This window comes from Diadema antillarum, unplaced genomic scaffold, assembly GCF_040938485.1.
Source record: "Diadema antillarum isolate AM-2024a unplaced genomic scaffold, OU_Dant_1.0 seq00000039_RagTag, whole genome shotgun sequence".
NCBI lineage: Eukaryota > Metazoa > Echinodermata > Echinoidea > Diadematoida > Diadematidae > Diadema > Diadema antillarum.
Window position 1 is genome coordinate 342,974 of NW_027271151.1, and position 17,055 is coordinate 360,028.

General features: G+C 36.8%; 1 protein-coding gene across 1 annotated transcript in view; it reads right to left on the bottom strand.

Annotated features, from left to right (window-relative positions):
* Nucleotides 1-530: 530 nt before the first annotated feature.
* The window catches only part of LOC139725406 (uncharacterized), a 36,709-nt gene continuing 20,184 nt past the window's right edge, over nucleotides 531-17,055 (bottom strand). Inside the window, 8 exon segments of the mRNA XM_071636483.1 lie at nucleotides 531-5,206; nucleotides 8,030-8,104; nucleotides 9,227-9,409; nucleotides 10,489-10,594; nucleotides 11,262-11,388; nucleotides 12,504-12,587; nucleotides 13,902-13,997; nucleotides 16,208-16,317. Of these exon segments, the coding sequence (XP_071492584.1) occupies nucleotides 5,123-5,206; nucleotides 8,030-8,104; nucleotides 9,227-9,409; nucleotides 10,489-10,594; nucleotides 11,262-11,388; nucleotides 12,504-12,587; nucleotides 13,902-13,997; nucleotides 16,208-16,317 (865 nt within the window). The 3' untranslated portion in view covers nucleotides 531-5,122.

Below are 17,055 nucleotides of genomic sequence, written 5' to 3' on the forward strand. Positions count from 1 at the left end.
TCTTTTTTATGCCTCCGCCACGAAGTGTTGCCAGAGGCATTATGTTTTTGGGTTGTCCGTCCGTCCTTCCGTCCGTCCGTAATCAAATTTTGTGGACAGCATAACTAAAAAACGGTTCGAGGTATCCTAATGAAACTTGGCATATGTGTGTATGAGTGGGCGAAGTTGTGCCTATCAACTTTTGGGTGCACATGCTCAAGGTCAAAGGTCAAGGTCAAATGCTCAAAATCTCACTTATTTCCCCCATATCTATGCAATGCCTTAAGGTATTTTCTTGAAACTTAGTGTATACATGAACTACCAAATTAAGATTCACCAGAGAGAGTTTTGGGTCATGAGGTCAAAGGTCAAGTGAAAATGTTAAAATTTCACTTTTTTCTTCATGGAACTTAAGTATCTTCATGGAACTTAGTACATATGCATGTACTAACTGGCAGTGATCATTTAGGGGTCATGGGTCAAAGGTCAAGGTCAACTCATCAAAATGTCACCATTTCCCTCTTATCTATGCAATGCCTGCAGGATTTTTCTTGAAACTTTAGTGTTTGCATGTATTACCCAATAGAGATTCTCTTGGAAGTGTCTTGCCAAAAGGTCAAAGGTCAAGGGAAAGTGCTAAATTTCACTTCTTCCTTACACTATTAAAAAGGGTCAAAAGTCAGGTACAAATCCTCAAATCCCCAAATACCTGCACTCTTAGACAGTATAGCCATTCTTTACAATTAAACCTAGCTCAAGGAAGGTGAACATTCAACACATTGGTGACAAACCTGTCATTTTAATATTTTGCCAATTATGTGAAATTGTCATCACACATGGTCAAGACATTGTACTATAGACCTATTAGGAGAACCATGCATTATGGCGGAGGCATACCAGTCGCCATAGCGACATTTCTAATTCTACTTGTAAATTGAAGAAAGTTGATTTTTCAGTGTATGTTCTGACTATACATGTATGTCATTGAAAAGTGGGAAATGCCTCTGCAAATTATAGACAAAAGATTATTCATTAGCACCAAGAAAGTTGAATGTTTCACAGTGATTTATTACAAGCATATATGGTTAAGTAATACTTTGCTCAAAGGCAATGAAGAATGACAGTTATAGAAGGATGTTCAAAGTCTACTGGTAACATTTATGTAAATAATATGCATAATTCATTATAAACCACCATCTACAATCTGAAATCATTAGACTATTAATTTTCTTGTTTTTCTTTTTTCCTCATTTCTTATGAATCTCTATCTAATATGAAAACTCATGCATTGTATGTACATACAAGAATCATCGGAAACTGCCATTTTTTGTGAAGTCAAGTCATGAATATGTGCTATTATCTCTGCCACCATAACCCTGATTTTTTTTTTAATAGGGTCTTAAAAAGTGCATATATAGATGTGATAGAAAACAAGTTGTGAATTTTAGCGTGGGATCTTTTTGTATTTAAAAATTATCCCAAATGATGTTGAGGGGGACTATTCCAGCACCCCCAACCCTCAGGCTATTGAGTGCAAAGTGTGTAATCAGTCCACATGATCATTACATTCCATGATGTTTATTTCTTGTACACTGTACATAGTACATGCGCAGGAACATCTTCAAGTCTGATGCAATCCCTCAATATGACAGAATAATACAGTCATCCTTGCTTAAGTCAACCTTGCGATAGTCGAATATTCGTCTAAGTTGAAGGTCTTTTCAAGTTCTCTTCTCTTTATATGCTATTGATTTTAATCCCTCATAAGTCAAATTTAGTGTAAGTTGAAGCTATTTCTTCAGTCCAAATAGATTTGACTTGCGCAAGATTGATGGTAGAATTGATCACACTGGTTTGTCAGTGAGTCTGCTTTAACAGCATAATTACTCATTCACTACTTACAACTGGTGTAAAAGATCACAAGGACTGTTTCAACGTTCTTTGTAACACAGACTTTACTTAAATGACAAATGAAAAGTAATTGTACAGGGAATGACTAAAACACCCAGTAGTTCCATCCCTGGAACTATTCAACACTGTACTAAATAGATGTACAGTACAAATTGTACTATATACACTTTTTAATACTGGTATTCTGCAAAGGTTCACAACAAACTTTCCTTGCACCAGAAAGCTGCCAGAGGATTGCCTGACATAGTTACAATTGCTGCATGCAGAATGGATTCCACAAATTGAAGAGTATTTGATCTCTGAACAGGGGGTGTATTCAATAAACCACTTGAGCATGTTTAAGACATGAAATACATCATACAAGTCATTCCGCTTACCTCCATCTCACAATAATCCAAAAACTTCAGACTACCAGTACGAGTTTTGACTTTGCTTGAGATGAGAAAAGTCTTATTCTTACCATAGGTATACCATAGGTAAAAATTAGCCAGTAAAATAACACTTTCTACTATGAAAATATAGTCTCAAGATCATTGTCATCAGTTTACACATGCAAGTAAGATGCTGATCTGTCACTTGTCTATACACAGTACTAAATCTTGCATCTTCTGCAAGTGGCAGTTTCTCACTTTCTGAGAAATTGGCTTTTTGTCTTTTTCGATCTAGAAATGCCATTCTTTTTTACATTCAATTTTATTTCTCACAGGCTCAAACTGTCGATGTGAGATATGATCACTCCTGCAGTAGGATTGCCATAAACCACACAAAATACTGTAGGGAAAAAGTCAAAATAGTGACTGCTTTGTGAAAAGACTGTGTGGAGTATTTCATGATGTCATCGAAAATTATATTTCTTTTTTGGCTGCAGTTTTTTTAAAAAAGTTGCTTGACTCTTTGGTAAAGAGTATAAGCATTTTGACTGAGCTGTAGAACATTGCTAAATATTCATGCTCAGACTCAGACTGAAAACAACTGGAGCTGAATCACATGATACATGTAGGCTACTAGGTCCTCTGGGTAGGGGTATAAATCTATTTGAATACATTACTAAAGTAGACTAGCTTGTTGGGAAAGGATGAAGACCTTGCACCTCAATGCAACCACCTCCCTGAAGAAACTGACACTTAAATTGCAAGGTGATGACTGTCTCATGGTTGGCCACATAGACACATGGAAAGGGGTGAGTGATGCTGCCACTTGTGGATAGCCCTAAATGAGTCGTGCGAAATTTCAGAGAACAGTACCAACTAGACAGAGGGTGCCTTTCAAGAAGAAGACATGTAGAGCACACCAATAGCTACCAGAGTTTCACAAAATGGAAGAGTACCTCTTGGTGTTGACCACTTGGATTGAACAAACCTACCTTGGCAAAGAACTGTATCAAAATAGTGCTTCACACAAACCATACTACTGCTGCCATGTTCCTGTGAATTGTACTGAGTGTACTTGTGTACCTTACAGTTTAGAATACGTGTGTACTGCACTGCTTATGTTAAATAACATTTGTGGGATTTTCAAACCTGAAATGAGAATTCTACTGTAGACTTCTTCCATATCACTCCTCATACACTCGACTTTTACTTGCTTCTTAAATTCAGGTCACTGGCAAACTGAATGCAAGGTCACAGCTTTTCAGGCTAATGACAGCAAAGAGACAACGCACTTAATTTACTGGACTACAATGTAGTAAAAACTCAGCACATCCTTACGTAGACATTGTTACTTCCAGTTACAACTGAGACACAAAGTGACTCTGTAATCTAAGTCCCACAGGCAAGAAAGAGATAGACAGTGCAGACTATTGTAAGTATCGCTGATTGAAAGATGTATTCACACACGTACAATATACATGTAATTAGTTTGATATACATGTATGTAATAATAATAATGATAACAATAATAAGGTCTTATCTATCCAGGGTAGCCTCTTAAGTGTTGCCACTGCTCTACAAGAGGGCCCTGCCATTATTATTACCCCAGCGTTGCCAGGTACCCATTTATACACCTGGGTCGAGAGGGACATGGTGGGTAAAAACATATTGTTTAAGAATGTATGCACTTGGCGGGAATCGAACTCGGGTCCTCCAGTTGTGAGTTGGGAGTCTTATCCACCATGCCACAGCGCCCCCACATGTACATTATACCATGTTCATTATAATTTCAAGAAATGATGGAATTAGACATTTTCCTTCTCCAACAGCACTGATGGATATGTATGCATACTGAAAGAAATTGAGCCTTCTTCCATTGCTCTTGCTGGGTATTTGTCAAAAGACTTATTTAAATTGCAATTTATTTCAATTGATGGCAAGATATTAACAATTGAATACAATAAGGGATATTAAACATTTTGTCAACAAATAAACACAGACAAAGAAGTTTTTACACATCAGCTTGTCATGCTCAGGGAAAATGTGTGAAATTTTTTTGAGCATAATTTTCTTCTATCAGCTTGCAGTTGCACAAAAGCCATACTGTACATTAATCAATAACATCAATACATTGTACAAACAGTGAAGTGTAAACCGATGTATATTACAAAAAAATAGAAGTCCAATATATCTTTATGAAAGGTATAAAAAATAATTGTTCTCACACACATTCACCTGATGATGTATCACAAGAGAAATGAGGTTACTCAAAACTGCATACACAACCTGATCATATACAATGTGTAGGCACTTACATCCTTAAAGTAAGCAGTAAGGATACTGTTGTGTACTGGGTGTCATCAAATTTGGAATAATAGATTGATATTGCCCTAAAATTGTACATTTAGCATGTATACATGATTATGCATAGTTTGCTACAAGTTTCATAAAAATTCTCCATGTACACTGCATAAACCACCAACATTACGAATGTACACATACATTATCACTTTAATAATGGAAGGCTGATAATATGTTATTTGATACAGTATGTTTACCGTAGTATTATCTAATAAAAGGAACAAAAAAGTCTGATACAAGTTTATGACACATACAATTAAATGTTTTAAAAAAATGAATGCAAAGGTACACATACAGAAGAAACAAATTTACTCTAGATGAATGACTGGTGTAAACATTTGCCAATCCAACTACACATGCATATGGGAGGCCTTTTTTGAACTGCCTGAATAGACAGAAACACTGAAAAACATGCACTAATAATTGGAAGTGTTATGTCTCTCTCACAACATGAGATATATTGAGCTGAGCAATAAAGGCTAGAAGTGGAATCTATGCATCTATATGTAGCGGTTGAAGAGGCTCTCATATTTTTCCTGCTCTCCAGATGTAACAGCTGGTTCCCCAGTCTTCATGATGAATGCCTGCAAAGAAAGAAAACAACATTTAGAATTGGCTCTAAAGACATGCCAATAGCAAGTTTCAAAGTTCAACATAAATTTAGACTATACGAGATACGTATACGTATACAAGATATCTCAATTTCAACTTTAAAAAGGCAAAAGCTCCCTCGTAGGGTAAGGGTGGGGATAGCACTCTCCCACGCTTTCTCCCTGTTTGCCCCCCTCCCCGCTCTGCGTATACAAGTAGACTATGGCTACACTTTAAGTTTGTCAAATATATGCCACAAAATGTGTGCACCAAAACGTTTAACTGCGATCAGAAAATACAGAATCTCCCTCATGTAGGAGGGAGAATAGGGCTTATCCCCTCCCATATCATCCTGCTATATCTCCTTCCACAGACTTGCACTTCTCTGATTGACAAATTTCCAGATATTCCAACAGAAGTGCGTGCAAGATTGTTGAATTTCAGTTCTAAAAATGAAAAAAAAAAAGCTCCCTCGGATATGGGAGGGATATGTTGCCACCTCCCATTTATTGGTCCCCTCTATAGACTTGGTACACTTTGGGGAATGACAATTTCCGAATATCCCACAAAAAGTGTGCTTCAGATCACTTTAATTTCAATTTTAAAAAACGCAAAAGCTCCGTCGAGCGGGAGGGGGCATCCCCCTCCCACACCCTCCCCCTCTACCTCATTAGACTTTGTACATACACACAGATGATGCACACGCGGAATAAGAGCTAAATGCCGTGATTTTGCTATTAACACTTCTCTGAAAAAAACCCTAAATTATTTCCATTATTATTTTTTTGTAGGAGGGGCAGCTGGAAAAATGTCCAAGTATGGCACCAAATGTTTACACCAGATCGCTGAATTTCGCACCAGATCGCTGAATCGCACCAGATCGCTGAATTTCAGAAAATGTAAAATCACCTTCGTGTGGGAGGAGAAATATCCCTTATGTACACCCTCGTGTGCATGCTTTTTCTGTTTGATTGCTTAACAGACAACGTTCATGAGTTTCATTGTAAGAAATAATATAAGACGTTTATTTAAATGCTACCACTTTATAATAATAATAATAAGAATAAATGACAGTGCTTATATAGCGCATAACACAAAGTGATAATGTCCCTATGCGCTGAAAAAAAAAATGAAAAGATTATACAAAAACATACAATTCCAAGTTGGTCAATAATAATCCACATCAAAATATCCTGCTACCTTAAACAAGTGGGGCCCTTTCAAGTCAATAAAACATGCATCAAATTGAACCATTTACAACATCAAAATGCAAAAAAGTTCTCACCCACCGTGGGAGGGGGAATACCCCCCTCCCACACCCTCCCCCTCTCTCTCGCTCCGCTCACTTGGGCTTGGTCGCTTCGCTCCTTCGCATAGTAACTGCCGTCCCGCAGCCCCCCCCCCCCGGCCTCTGATCATTACTCTACACCCTATTGTGCCCATTTCCCCTTTTCTCCTAGAAGTTCCACATTATACAGTCACAACTACAGCTGGTATATACAATTTATTGTATTTTGTGCAATACCAGTAGGCCTTATGCACCATCAAGAATCAGATGTAACAGGTGTGTATTTATTCTTTGGACCCATGGAAGTTAGTTGCCCCTGAATTCTACAAGGGCTAAGTCTTAAAACTTCTAAACTGTCTTTGTGCATGAATGAGGCATAGTAGACCCTAAGAGATAGACTTCAAATACTAGTGGGAACACAGCACAAGTCCCTCAGGTTGACAAAGTCAGTTTTAAGTCAGCTGTTGTAAATTCTACTGCTGACATCTTGAAGCATTTTGACAAGACTACCAACATTATTAAAACTTTGGCTACTTGGTGGCACACCAGGGAGATTGACCTTGTAGATAATTTTGCACTGCTGTCTCATTCAAGCAGAAATTGAGCATAGTTACAATATTCATTTGTGACAAAGTCATTCCTGGCTCAAAATATAACTCTTGATAAAGTGTGAAGTATTATAATATCATTTTTCTGTAAATGCTCACACCATATCAGCACAAGGCAAGATAATGATATGTCAAGCAGATTCACAGAGGAGCTCTTGCTCATGGCTTGGGTTATGTAAACCATTTTTCCTTCCATAATTACTCCATATCAATTAATTGCAAAATATTTTTTTTTTTCCTAAGGAGATGACTCAGAGCTTCAGTAGTAGTTACAGCATTTTCAGGCATATCAGAGAGGTTGCCAGTCACATGATGAGGATGTTGCTTGTTTCTAGAAAAACAAATTTTCCATGAGAATGTACTCTACAATTATATATCAGGGATTTTACCAAATTATGATACTTTAGACATAAATTAGTCTGAATGCTTCAATCCAAGAAAAATCAGTGTTTGTTTTCCTTGTGTCCTGACAAATGAATATTGTGTTTGTGTAATACCATTGACACATAAGAAAGATGGCTATTCAGAGCTCCCGTTCACATAACTGGTATTCTGTCTGTAATGAAATGAGTTGCTTAATATAATTGCCATGTTTTATGCAATGTCCATAGTCTCTGATAGAAGTGATTTATCTTAAGTATTTTTCCTTTGAAATTCTATATATCTTTTAGGCTTTTCAATTATCATTTTGTTGTTTTGTGTAAATGCTGCGATATAACTTATATTATGGAAAGCATACCATAACTATAATATTACTATTATCATTTGATATAAATCCCACTTATAATCATTCTCGTGACCAAAGTGGGTCATTTTTAAAAAAAAACACATTTTTAGCAGGTTTGCAACAATTCTACACACACACTAACATAAATGATTACAATGATATTTACGTGGTGGTACATAACTGTAGTTCTTACCTCACAGTCTTGGAGTGTGGCTGTCCCTTTGGCAATCTTCAGACCAATGCCTTCTGTGAAGCTTGAGTAGCGATCCTACCAAAATCAAGAAGTAGCATTGATGTAATGCCCACTGGTGCTTGTGCCATGATTAGGAAAGAGGAATACATCATCTACATGCTATTCCAGGGTATGAAACTATAACTTGTTACCTACATCTTGCAGAAAATTCCATTCTATTTACTCCAAGGATCAAGGAGAAATGTTGATGTTTATAAAGCATGTCATGGGTTCATTTCTTTCAAGTTTTGCACTTCGATGCTCTTGGCATCCACATGAATGAAAATATTTTATTCACAAGTGACAGAGTAAACAACAAGCAAATCTAAATTCTGTGCATAGATTTATACCAATGGTGTGTACTCATGTGAAGTTTTGTTGTTGAAAGATGTATTGATCTCTCAATTGCCATTTTGCATTTTTTTGTTCCCTAATCTGTCGACAAGCATTTCACTTTGATTCTTACCTATCCTATTCTCAAACTGCAAATTTGGTATGGTTAATCAGCTATGTAGAACTCCTGTTAAGAGAGCACTCAATGTGTAAAGGTACCCTGAGTCAAACCACAATATTGGCAGGGTAAGGGAGGAGTTTAGAGAATGGGTTGATTGGAATGCCCTAATGAAAAAGACAATTTTAAAGAAAGTCTGGAAATGAGAAACGAACTGTTACTCTTTCAAAAGAGATATTATTGTGCAAGAACACAACAAACAACTTCATATTCGTAAGATGTGAACACAATGGACGACGCATCTTCTTACAAAACTTGGAGGGAACAAACTTCTGACATGCTTCACAAAGATCCACATTTCTCTGTGACATCTGAAGCAAATGCACCAAATGGGATTTTCTGCAAGATGTCGGTTACAAGTTATATTTTTATACCCTGAAATTTCAAGGTTAATGATTTATTACTATTTATTAATCATTACTATTTTCATTTATTACTATTTTAAAAGTTATCAATGCAGAAAGTCCTATTGTAATTTGGAGGGAATATACAGTACGCTTATATTCAGCTGATATCGCCATGTATAATTTTCATTAGAACCATTCTTACAATTGTGATGCCACAGCATTTAGATCATTACAGGCTCTATACAAGATTGTAATCAAATTATTTGACTCCTTTCAATTGCATAAATTCTGAAGACTTACAGTCACCAGTTTTTCCAGGTGTCCGTCAGTCACCAGCTTGGCAGCATTGCGCAGACCCCTGGCAAAGGAGTCCATAGCCCCAATATGGGCGTAAAACATGTCCGCCAGAGCAGTAGACTCACGGCGAACTTTGGCATCAAAATTGAGTCCTCCTGGTGCAAGGCCTCCTTGATCAATTATGCCCTGATCAAAGCAAAGATATGATATATTTCCATTAAATGACACAGGACAGTACACAACACATAATCATCCTTGAAATTTGTGCAATTTCCTGGTCTATGCTTATCCCAGTATTCATCTGATTTCCTCCAAAAATGTAGATAGTAAGGTGTCTGTCTGATAAACAACATTTACAACAATATCTTCACATGCAGAAAAAATTGGTCATTCATTGATGTTCATAAAAAATGTCAAAATGATAATGTACCACATTGTTGATGAAACATGTGTTTGTGTGGAACACTTGGTACAAAATATAGCAACTATGGAAATACAGTGCACTCTCATTGCAACGAACACAGTTATAATGAAATTCCGGTTACAACTACTTAAAAAATTCAGAACACAACATTATCCACTGTATGTGGCATGAAGTGTAAACTTCAGGTCATGAAAATATCTTGCTTCACAATATGTACCTGTGATGTGAGTTTGATGGTCATAGCTTAAAGCTGAGGAAAGTTATTGAGAGTACACCACAATACCATCAGTATAGTGCTTATCTGGTTAAGTTCATTGAACTTTTGACCTTTGACATTGTCAGACCTTACCAATATTCAATCCTGGTTGGCATCATTATGTGATGTACCTGTGGTGTGAATTTAGTGGTCAAAGATCAAAGCTCAAAGCTGTAGAAGGTCAGTAAGAGGAAACCACCATACTGTGAGTACAGTGCTTATCAGAGAAAGTTCATTGACTTTTTGACCTTTGACCTAGTTGGACTTCACCTATATTCAAACTTTTACAAACCAGAATTTATAGGTTATGTACCAGCGGTGTAAGTTTGGTGGTCATAATTCAATGCTGCGGAGTTCCTGAGAGCAGACAACACTGCCGACGTCAACGACAATGATGATGACAGAAAAGTGACGCTAGCTAGGTCTCGCTTCTGCTACACAGATAGACAAAAACGGTTTCACTGATAGCTGCAGTGACTACAGTATTCTTGCTTTCTAGGACCAATGATGTTCTCATATCATGTGAATGTGTGCAAAAATGTGGTTGAACTACAACTGATCACAGTGAACACCAAGTGCCATTACCTTGCAGATAGCAGTAGCTCCTCTGATGTCCATAGGGAACTGGTCAGTGTCCCAGCCAAGATCTGGAGATCCTGTGTTGGCATCAATGGAGCCCAGCATCTGAAGCCTACAATCAGCAGTTGACACAATAAGTGAAGCAGGTTGTATTAGTGAATGCCATGTTGCTTACACGTGTGTGTGTGTGTGTGTGTGTGTGTGTGTGTGTGTGTGTGTGTGTGTGTGTGTGCACATTTCAGAATACATCAAATGACCAAAGATGGTCTTTGAAAAGACTACAAAAAAATGAATTTTACATCCATGCATGTGCGTATGTGAAATACAATCTATCATGAACATAACATTAACTGCTGCTATCTAAATCAGTGTATATACAATATACTTGTAACTCATCCCCCTTTCAAATCCTACGTTTTGCTCTGTGTCATAATAATGTCTCTGCCCTCATCACCTTTGTATGTTGCAATAGCAAATGTTTCAGCGACCATGCAGGTCTAATACACCTGCATCTAACATAGTCTTAGGTGAGTAGACTAGACAAATTGATTGCATTTCCAAATTTCTCTTTTCAATTTATTGTAATCGTGACATTTCTGTTAGATGCATGGGTTTGTTGTTGATATTGTTGTTTAGTGCAAATATCTCTGTGAAAAGAAAGCTTTCCTAAAAAGAAAAATATCATTGAAATTCAACTTTCAAATGAGTAGTCTTTGCATAAGAGATTTTATCTATACAAACAGAAGCTTTTACCAACTGTGAAAGGACACCAAACTTACGCAGAAGACATAATAATGTCGTGTTCATAGGCATGCCCAGCTAGCATGGTGTGGTTGGGCTCGATGTTGAGCTTGAAGTCATTATCAAGTCCGAAGTGCTTCAGAAATCCAATCACAGTCATAGCATCTGCCAAAGACAATATATTCTACATACATTGTATATGTAGTCTAGAGGTCTCATTCAGTGGCATAAAAATTGACACATTTAGCCAAATGCATAGATGTATATCATCATACATCAGCGTTTTGTATCTTTGTGCTAGATATGAAGCAAGTTCATGAAATCTATACCCTGAATTCTACAGACTTGTACCTGAATGTATCAATATCACAACTGTTTGTAGCACTTTATTGTAGAGAGCACTGGCTAATGAGTAGCACATCCTCGTCTGTCCTATCTCCATTGAGTTGTGATTATATGCCTATCACTCCAAAGGGTTGCACAGTAATCTCAATTGATTCCCCTCCCCATCCTCATACACCACAGACATGAATAAAATCTACCCATACGGGACAATGACATTGCGATCATATATCATATTAAGTACACTCTCAATAGCTTTATTCTGGAAAAGAGCGCTAATGTGATAAAATGCCACTGCATACAAACATCATGTAAAACTAACATTCTACTTGTTTGCATAGACACCAATAGGTTTATAATCCATAAATGCCAATTCATCATGACATTATCAAAGCAAATTACCTTTCCTGCTCAGATGCAAATGGCAAAATTCATATAATGGGAATACAAAGTGGTGTTTTGTGACATATGCAGTAATGTACATAATATGAATATCTACTTCTTTATATGATAGTCTACTGCACAATAACACCAAATAAAAACACCATTTATGACATTATTGCAAGGCACAGTCCAGAAAGATATTAACGTGAAGAGACAAGATAGTAATAAAAAAAAGGTGCTAATAAATGTGGCAGATGAGGACCTAGCGACAACAAATTTGTTGCAAAATTTCAGTTCATAATAAAACTTTTGAAAAATATTGCTAGAGGTAAATGGTGGCATGACAGCTTATATCATATGCTTTGAAATGTTTCCTTTATGAATGCAAAAATAACATTTGTTACCATGGACACTGCATAAGAGCATGAAAAATTGGCAGTAAAATAATTGACCTTGCAAACCTTGATATCAGACTAGCCTTTTCTAGGTTGAACCATTCTCTTCAGTTCTGACAGAGTTGTGTGATTAAAGTAAAAGCACCCTGTTACTCTTACCATAGTCATACTGATGCTTTGTTGGTTCCTTTGGCTTTGGCTCAATCAACAGCTGCCCTGTGAACCCAATCTCCTTCTTGTATTCTAGACACATCACAGACAAGATTATTTAAAGTTACAAACAGTTGAAATGCTTATGTACTGCACAAATAATACATGAATAAATTTTTTATAATCATGCTATGATTGCTATGAATACACATCTGTTTATGAAGTCTCAAGCTATGGGGTGCATAAAAATTTTGCATCATGTGATCAAAGTTAAAGATTAAGCATATTTCTGCCTAGCTGTTTAGATACACACATCACATGAAACACTGAAGAGGGTTGAGCATCTAACACGTATGAAATATAAGACAATTGCACATTGATTATTGTAAACCAAGTATACTTTGGAAATTTACGTAACAACCCCCTCCCCACCAACAACAACAAAAAATGAATTCCACCAACTAAAAAAGGAAATAGAATCTTTTTCTCTCTCTCTCTCTTCAAGGTACACATTACATGATAACAGAAGACATTTGTAAGGTAATTGTTTGGGACAAAATGTAATTTCCATTAATGCAATTTCCAATGCTACGATCATACACACAGGTTCCCGATTGGATAAGATGAGTTTGTGAATGTGTCTAATTTCGCAGTCTAGGTGAGCACAAGATACACAAGATGAATGAACAGAACTTCTTGAAATTTCTCTTAAAAACAACTGTCATTATGAGAAATTAATTGGAGTTTTCCAAGTTTGCACTGTTCAATAGAGGAGAGAATAGTTCATCAAATTTGACAAAATCTAGATGGCAGTAGATGACAAAACAACAGACCAATGTCACCCTGACATAAACATACTTGAAATTGCACTAAAAATGCACTCACTTACAGCATTTTAACTCCATCATTTCAGGTTACAGAAAAGAAAGTTTATGAAAATTACCTTCTAATAGTGTGGGGCTTTGGGGCTCCCTGCCCCCTCCCAGGGGGGCATGGTGCCTATTTGAATAATTGAGATCCTTCTACTCTAGGGATGCTACCTGCTCAGTTTCACGAAAATCCATCATGAGGTTTTCAAGAAGTTGAAAATTTATGAAAAGTTTACACACAACATACACCGGATGGTGAATGACCACCATTCCTCATTTAAGCCTTTGGCTCAGGTAAGCTATTAAAGTCGGTAAGCATTATATTTCTATGGAACATTATGTTTCTTGTCCCTTCCCTCCTCCACTCTCCTCTTTCTAGGCTCTTCTTTACTAAACCAATCTTTTCAAGGACTACATACACATGGTGTTACCGCAAACCTCTCTTACTCTTTTTATATTCATACAGCCTCTATTTTAGCCTCATAGGTTTTGTTACAAAGAATGCGTAACAGGCATATATTCATGTACATGTACTTACTGACAGCCATCTTGAAAAAGTTTGCCATGTGGGAAAGCTCACTTTGGAGATCTGTGTTGAGCAGACTTTGATAGCCCTCACGGCCTCCCCAGAATACTATGAATGAGAAACATGTTTCACACATCAAACCCTTGTCATTTGCAAGTCATTGATTGTCAACTCTGCAGAATACTGCTTCAAAAGTTTAGAATGTTTCAAAGATCATAATGTCCTGATATCAGGTAACCTTGTTTCAGTGGATTTAATGAGGACATGCCTTTATATTACTATGCTTTCCTTGTTTGCTTCTTGTTTACAAAAAATGTTTTAATGCTGGAGAATATCCAAAGACTGTTCTACCCACGATAAACATAATAAATGGTATGCTTTTGTGTCAATTTGTTTATTCAATTACTGACTGGATTTTGGCTACTCACAGCTTGGCTTTCATTGGTGTGGTCAACATGTCATATTACTTTAATAGGCATCTTGTGTCATGTAATTCAATAGTAAGATTTAAAATCTGTGTCTCTAGGCATGTACAGTGTAGAAGATGCCTTGATTATCAAAAAATATGAAGCAAAATTTGATTAAAACTTCAGGAAGAGGCTGTAAAATCTTGTGCATAAAGCAAATTCATTCAGGGTCCTTTAAAACCAAAGTCAAGCGGAGCATAATAGCAACCTCTCCTTGACTGAGCAGAGTGCTACACATAATGTAGTTAAATAGCCTCATCCATCTAAGTGCCAGGGATCCTGTAATAATTATCTTTAGGACAGATGAGTGAGTGTAATAAATGGAAGTCTGCAAAAGTGAACTCTCTCCCATAAAGTAGGTCACCGATTTAAAGTGAAATCAAAATGCTGCCAAATGCTGCAAAGACAAAATGTACACTTGAGAGAATCTGTAAGCTGCTGACAGGAAGCAGGCTACAATCTAGGGACTGACTCATAAAATCAACAGCAATGGACGTAAGGCAGTAGAGAATGCTGGGACTACAATCATCCATGTTTCCTTTGACTACAGTGATGCTTGGTGTAAAGAAATATGAAATCACAAATTCACATTGACCTATTGTTGGGAAATGAAGAATGACAATTCAAAGTTCAGAGATGACTCTTCACGTAAATCCATTTGTAGTTTATTATGACTGATCAAAACAGTCAAAACTGAAAAATTTCATACAGGGCATATGCGGAATTCAAAAGCGATTTTGGTAGTGTCAATAAGGCATAAATGTGCCTGAGAAAACTAGAGAACAGCTTAGATTAGGGAGTATTTCTAAGAAAATTGCTCAACTTGCACTGACATCATGAGGTCATCCAAAGGTAACAAAGTATACTCTTCTGGAGAAAAATACAGAATAAAAACACGGGGTACGATGTCATACATGTAAGATATAGGTCGTTTCGTGCAGGTTGACTTCTGAGAGGTAAAGTAGCATTACATTTGCCTTTTGGGAAAATATGATATTTCTCGAGTGAGACTAATTTTCTGATAAAGAAGAGTGATCAGGTCAAAAATCTTCCTCTGGTCAGCTTGGTGAGCATGTGTGACTTTCATTCAGTCTCAAAATGGCCAGAGAAAGAAGACACGTTTTTGCACCACGGGAAAGTTCAAAGTTTTGGACAACCATCAAGATTTTGTTGAAAATCCAGGTTTTGTCAAGACTACTGAAAGGCTGGAGCTAATAAACAAAAAAGATTCCTGTATTGGATTCAGGGATTTTTTTTTAATAGTTTTTAGTTGGATCAATTTAGTGAGATTAAAGGCCCACGTTCCCTTAAATTGAAGTGGTTTCTCTATACTGAAGTCTCCATACATTTTCATTTAGTGTGAACCCTGTGGACCTCACACACCTATATCCCATGAAGTTACCCCATTTCACAACAATACATTTCACGTTTCACGTGCTATGGTCAATGCAAAACTAATGGGTGATGGCTAGCATTTTGAATGTTCATGCCCCATCTGCTTTCTATGTGGGCAAGTCTAATCCTACAACAGTTCCAACTGAGACTAATCCAACTGAGGAGGTAATTTCAGCTCACATTACATAGACCTAAAATGATAATGGCTGCCACTGTGGATGCATCTCGCATACATCTTGAACAGACAACAGCCTATTCACATGGACCACACATTTATATCGTTGCTCATCACAAGGTATATCACTGCCACTATGTGAAAATGTCACCTGTCCAACATAGAAAATTGTGTTTCCTTCTGACTGAAGAAATGATTGCTTGGAATTACTATTTTTGTAATTGTAGAAAACAAATACAGAAACAGATACACAAAATTTAGGAAAGGGCAAACAATATTACCAAAGTTCTCAGCTCCAAGCTTCTTGCCAATTTCAAGTCCCTTCTTGACTGCAGTAGCAGCATAGGCAACGACATGGGCATCAGGGTTTGAAGCTGCACCATTCATATACCTGATAGTGGCAATATAAACATATCAGCACAGGAATGACAGCACATGTCACTGTTATTATCATCACGAAAGTCATAATGCAAATCATCATTTATCTGTCACTTTGGCTTTCTGATTTGCAGCTGTAAGGCTGAATTGCATAGTATCTTTACCCTCAATCCTAGTGGTCACAAGTTCATCTATTTGTATCAGCATTATGAACCAATTCATTTATCACATTAAAGGGATTGTGCAGTTTCGTTTGAGACCTAACTTCAGATTTATAACATTTTTTGGTGAGATAATGAAAAACCTCTTATGAAATATGAAAGAGCATGTAATTTTATGAGGAATTCAACGTTTATTTGATGAAAATTGGTTTTGAAATAGCTGAGATATCCAAAAAGAGCAATTCTAATAAAGTGTGGGACCCACACTTTCACACAATCGCTTTGTTTTACCTTGTTTTTGGATGTTTCCGTCATTCCAAACCCGATTTCCATCCAGTAAACTTCGAATTCATCTTAAAATGGTATGCTCTGTACTATTTCATAAGTGTTTTCTTGGTATCTCGCAAAAAGTTAAAAGCCCAATTCTCACCTCCACCAAAACTGTACTATCCCTTTAATTACATTGTATCTACAATATGAAGTACAATGTATCTCTAGTTACCAAACAGTCATTGTGAGTATATGTGATGCAATATTTGGTACCCTGGGGTACCAAATGAAAATTCACCATTTTGTTGATTTTTTTTCAG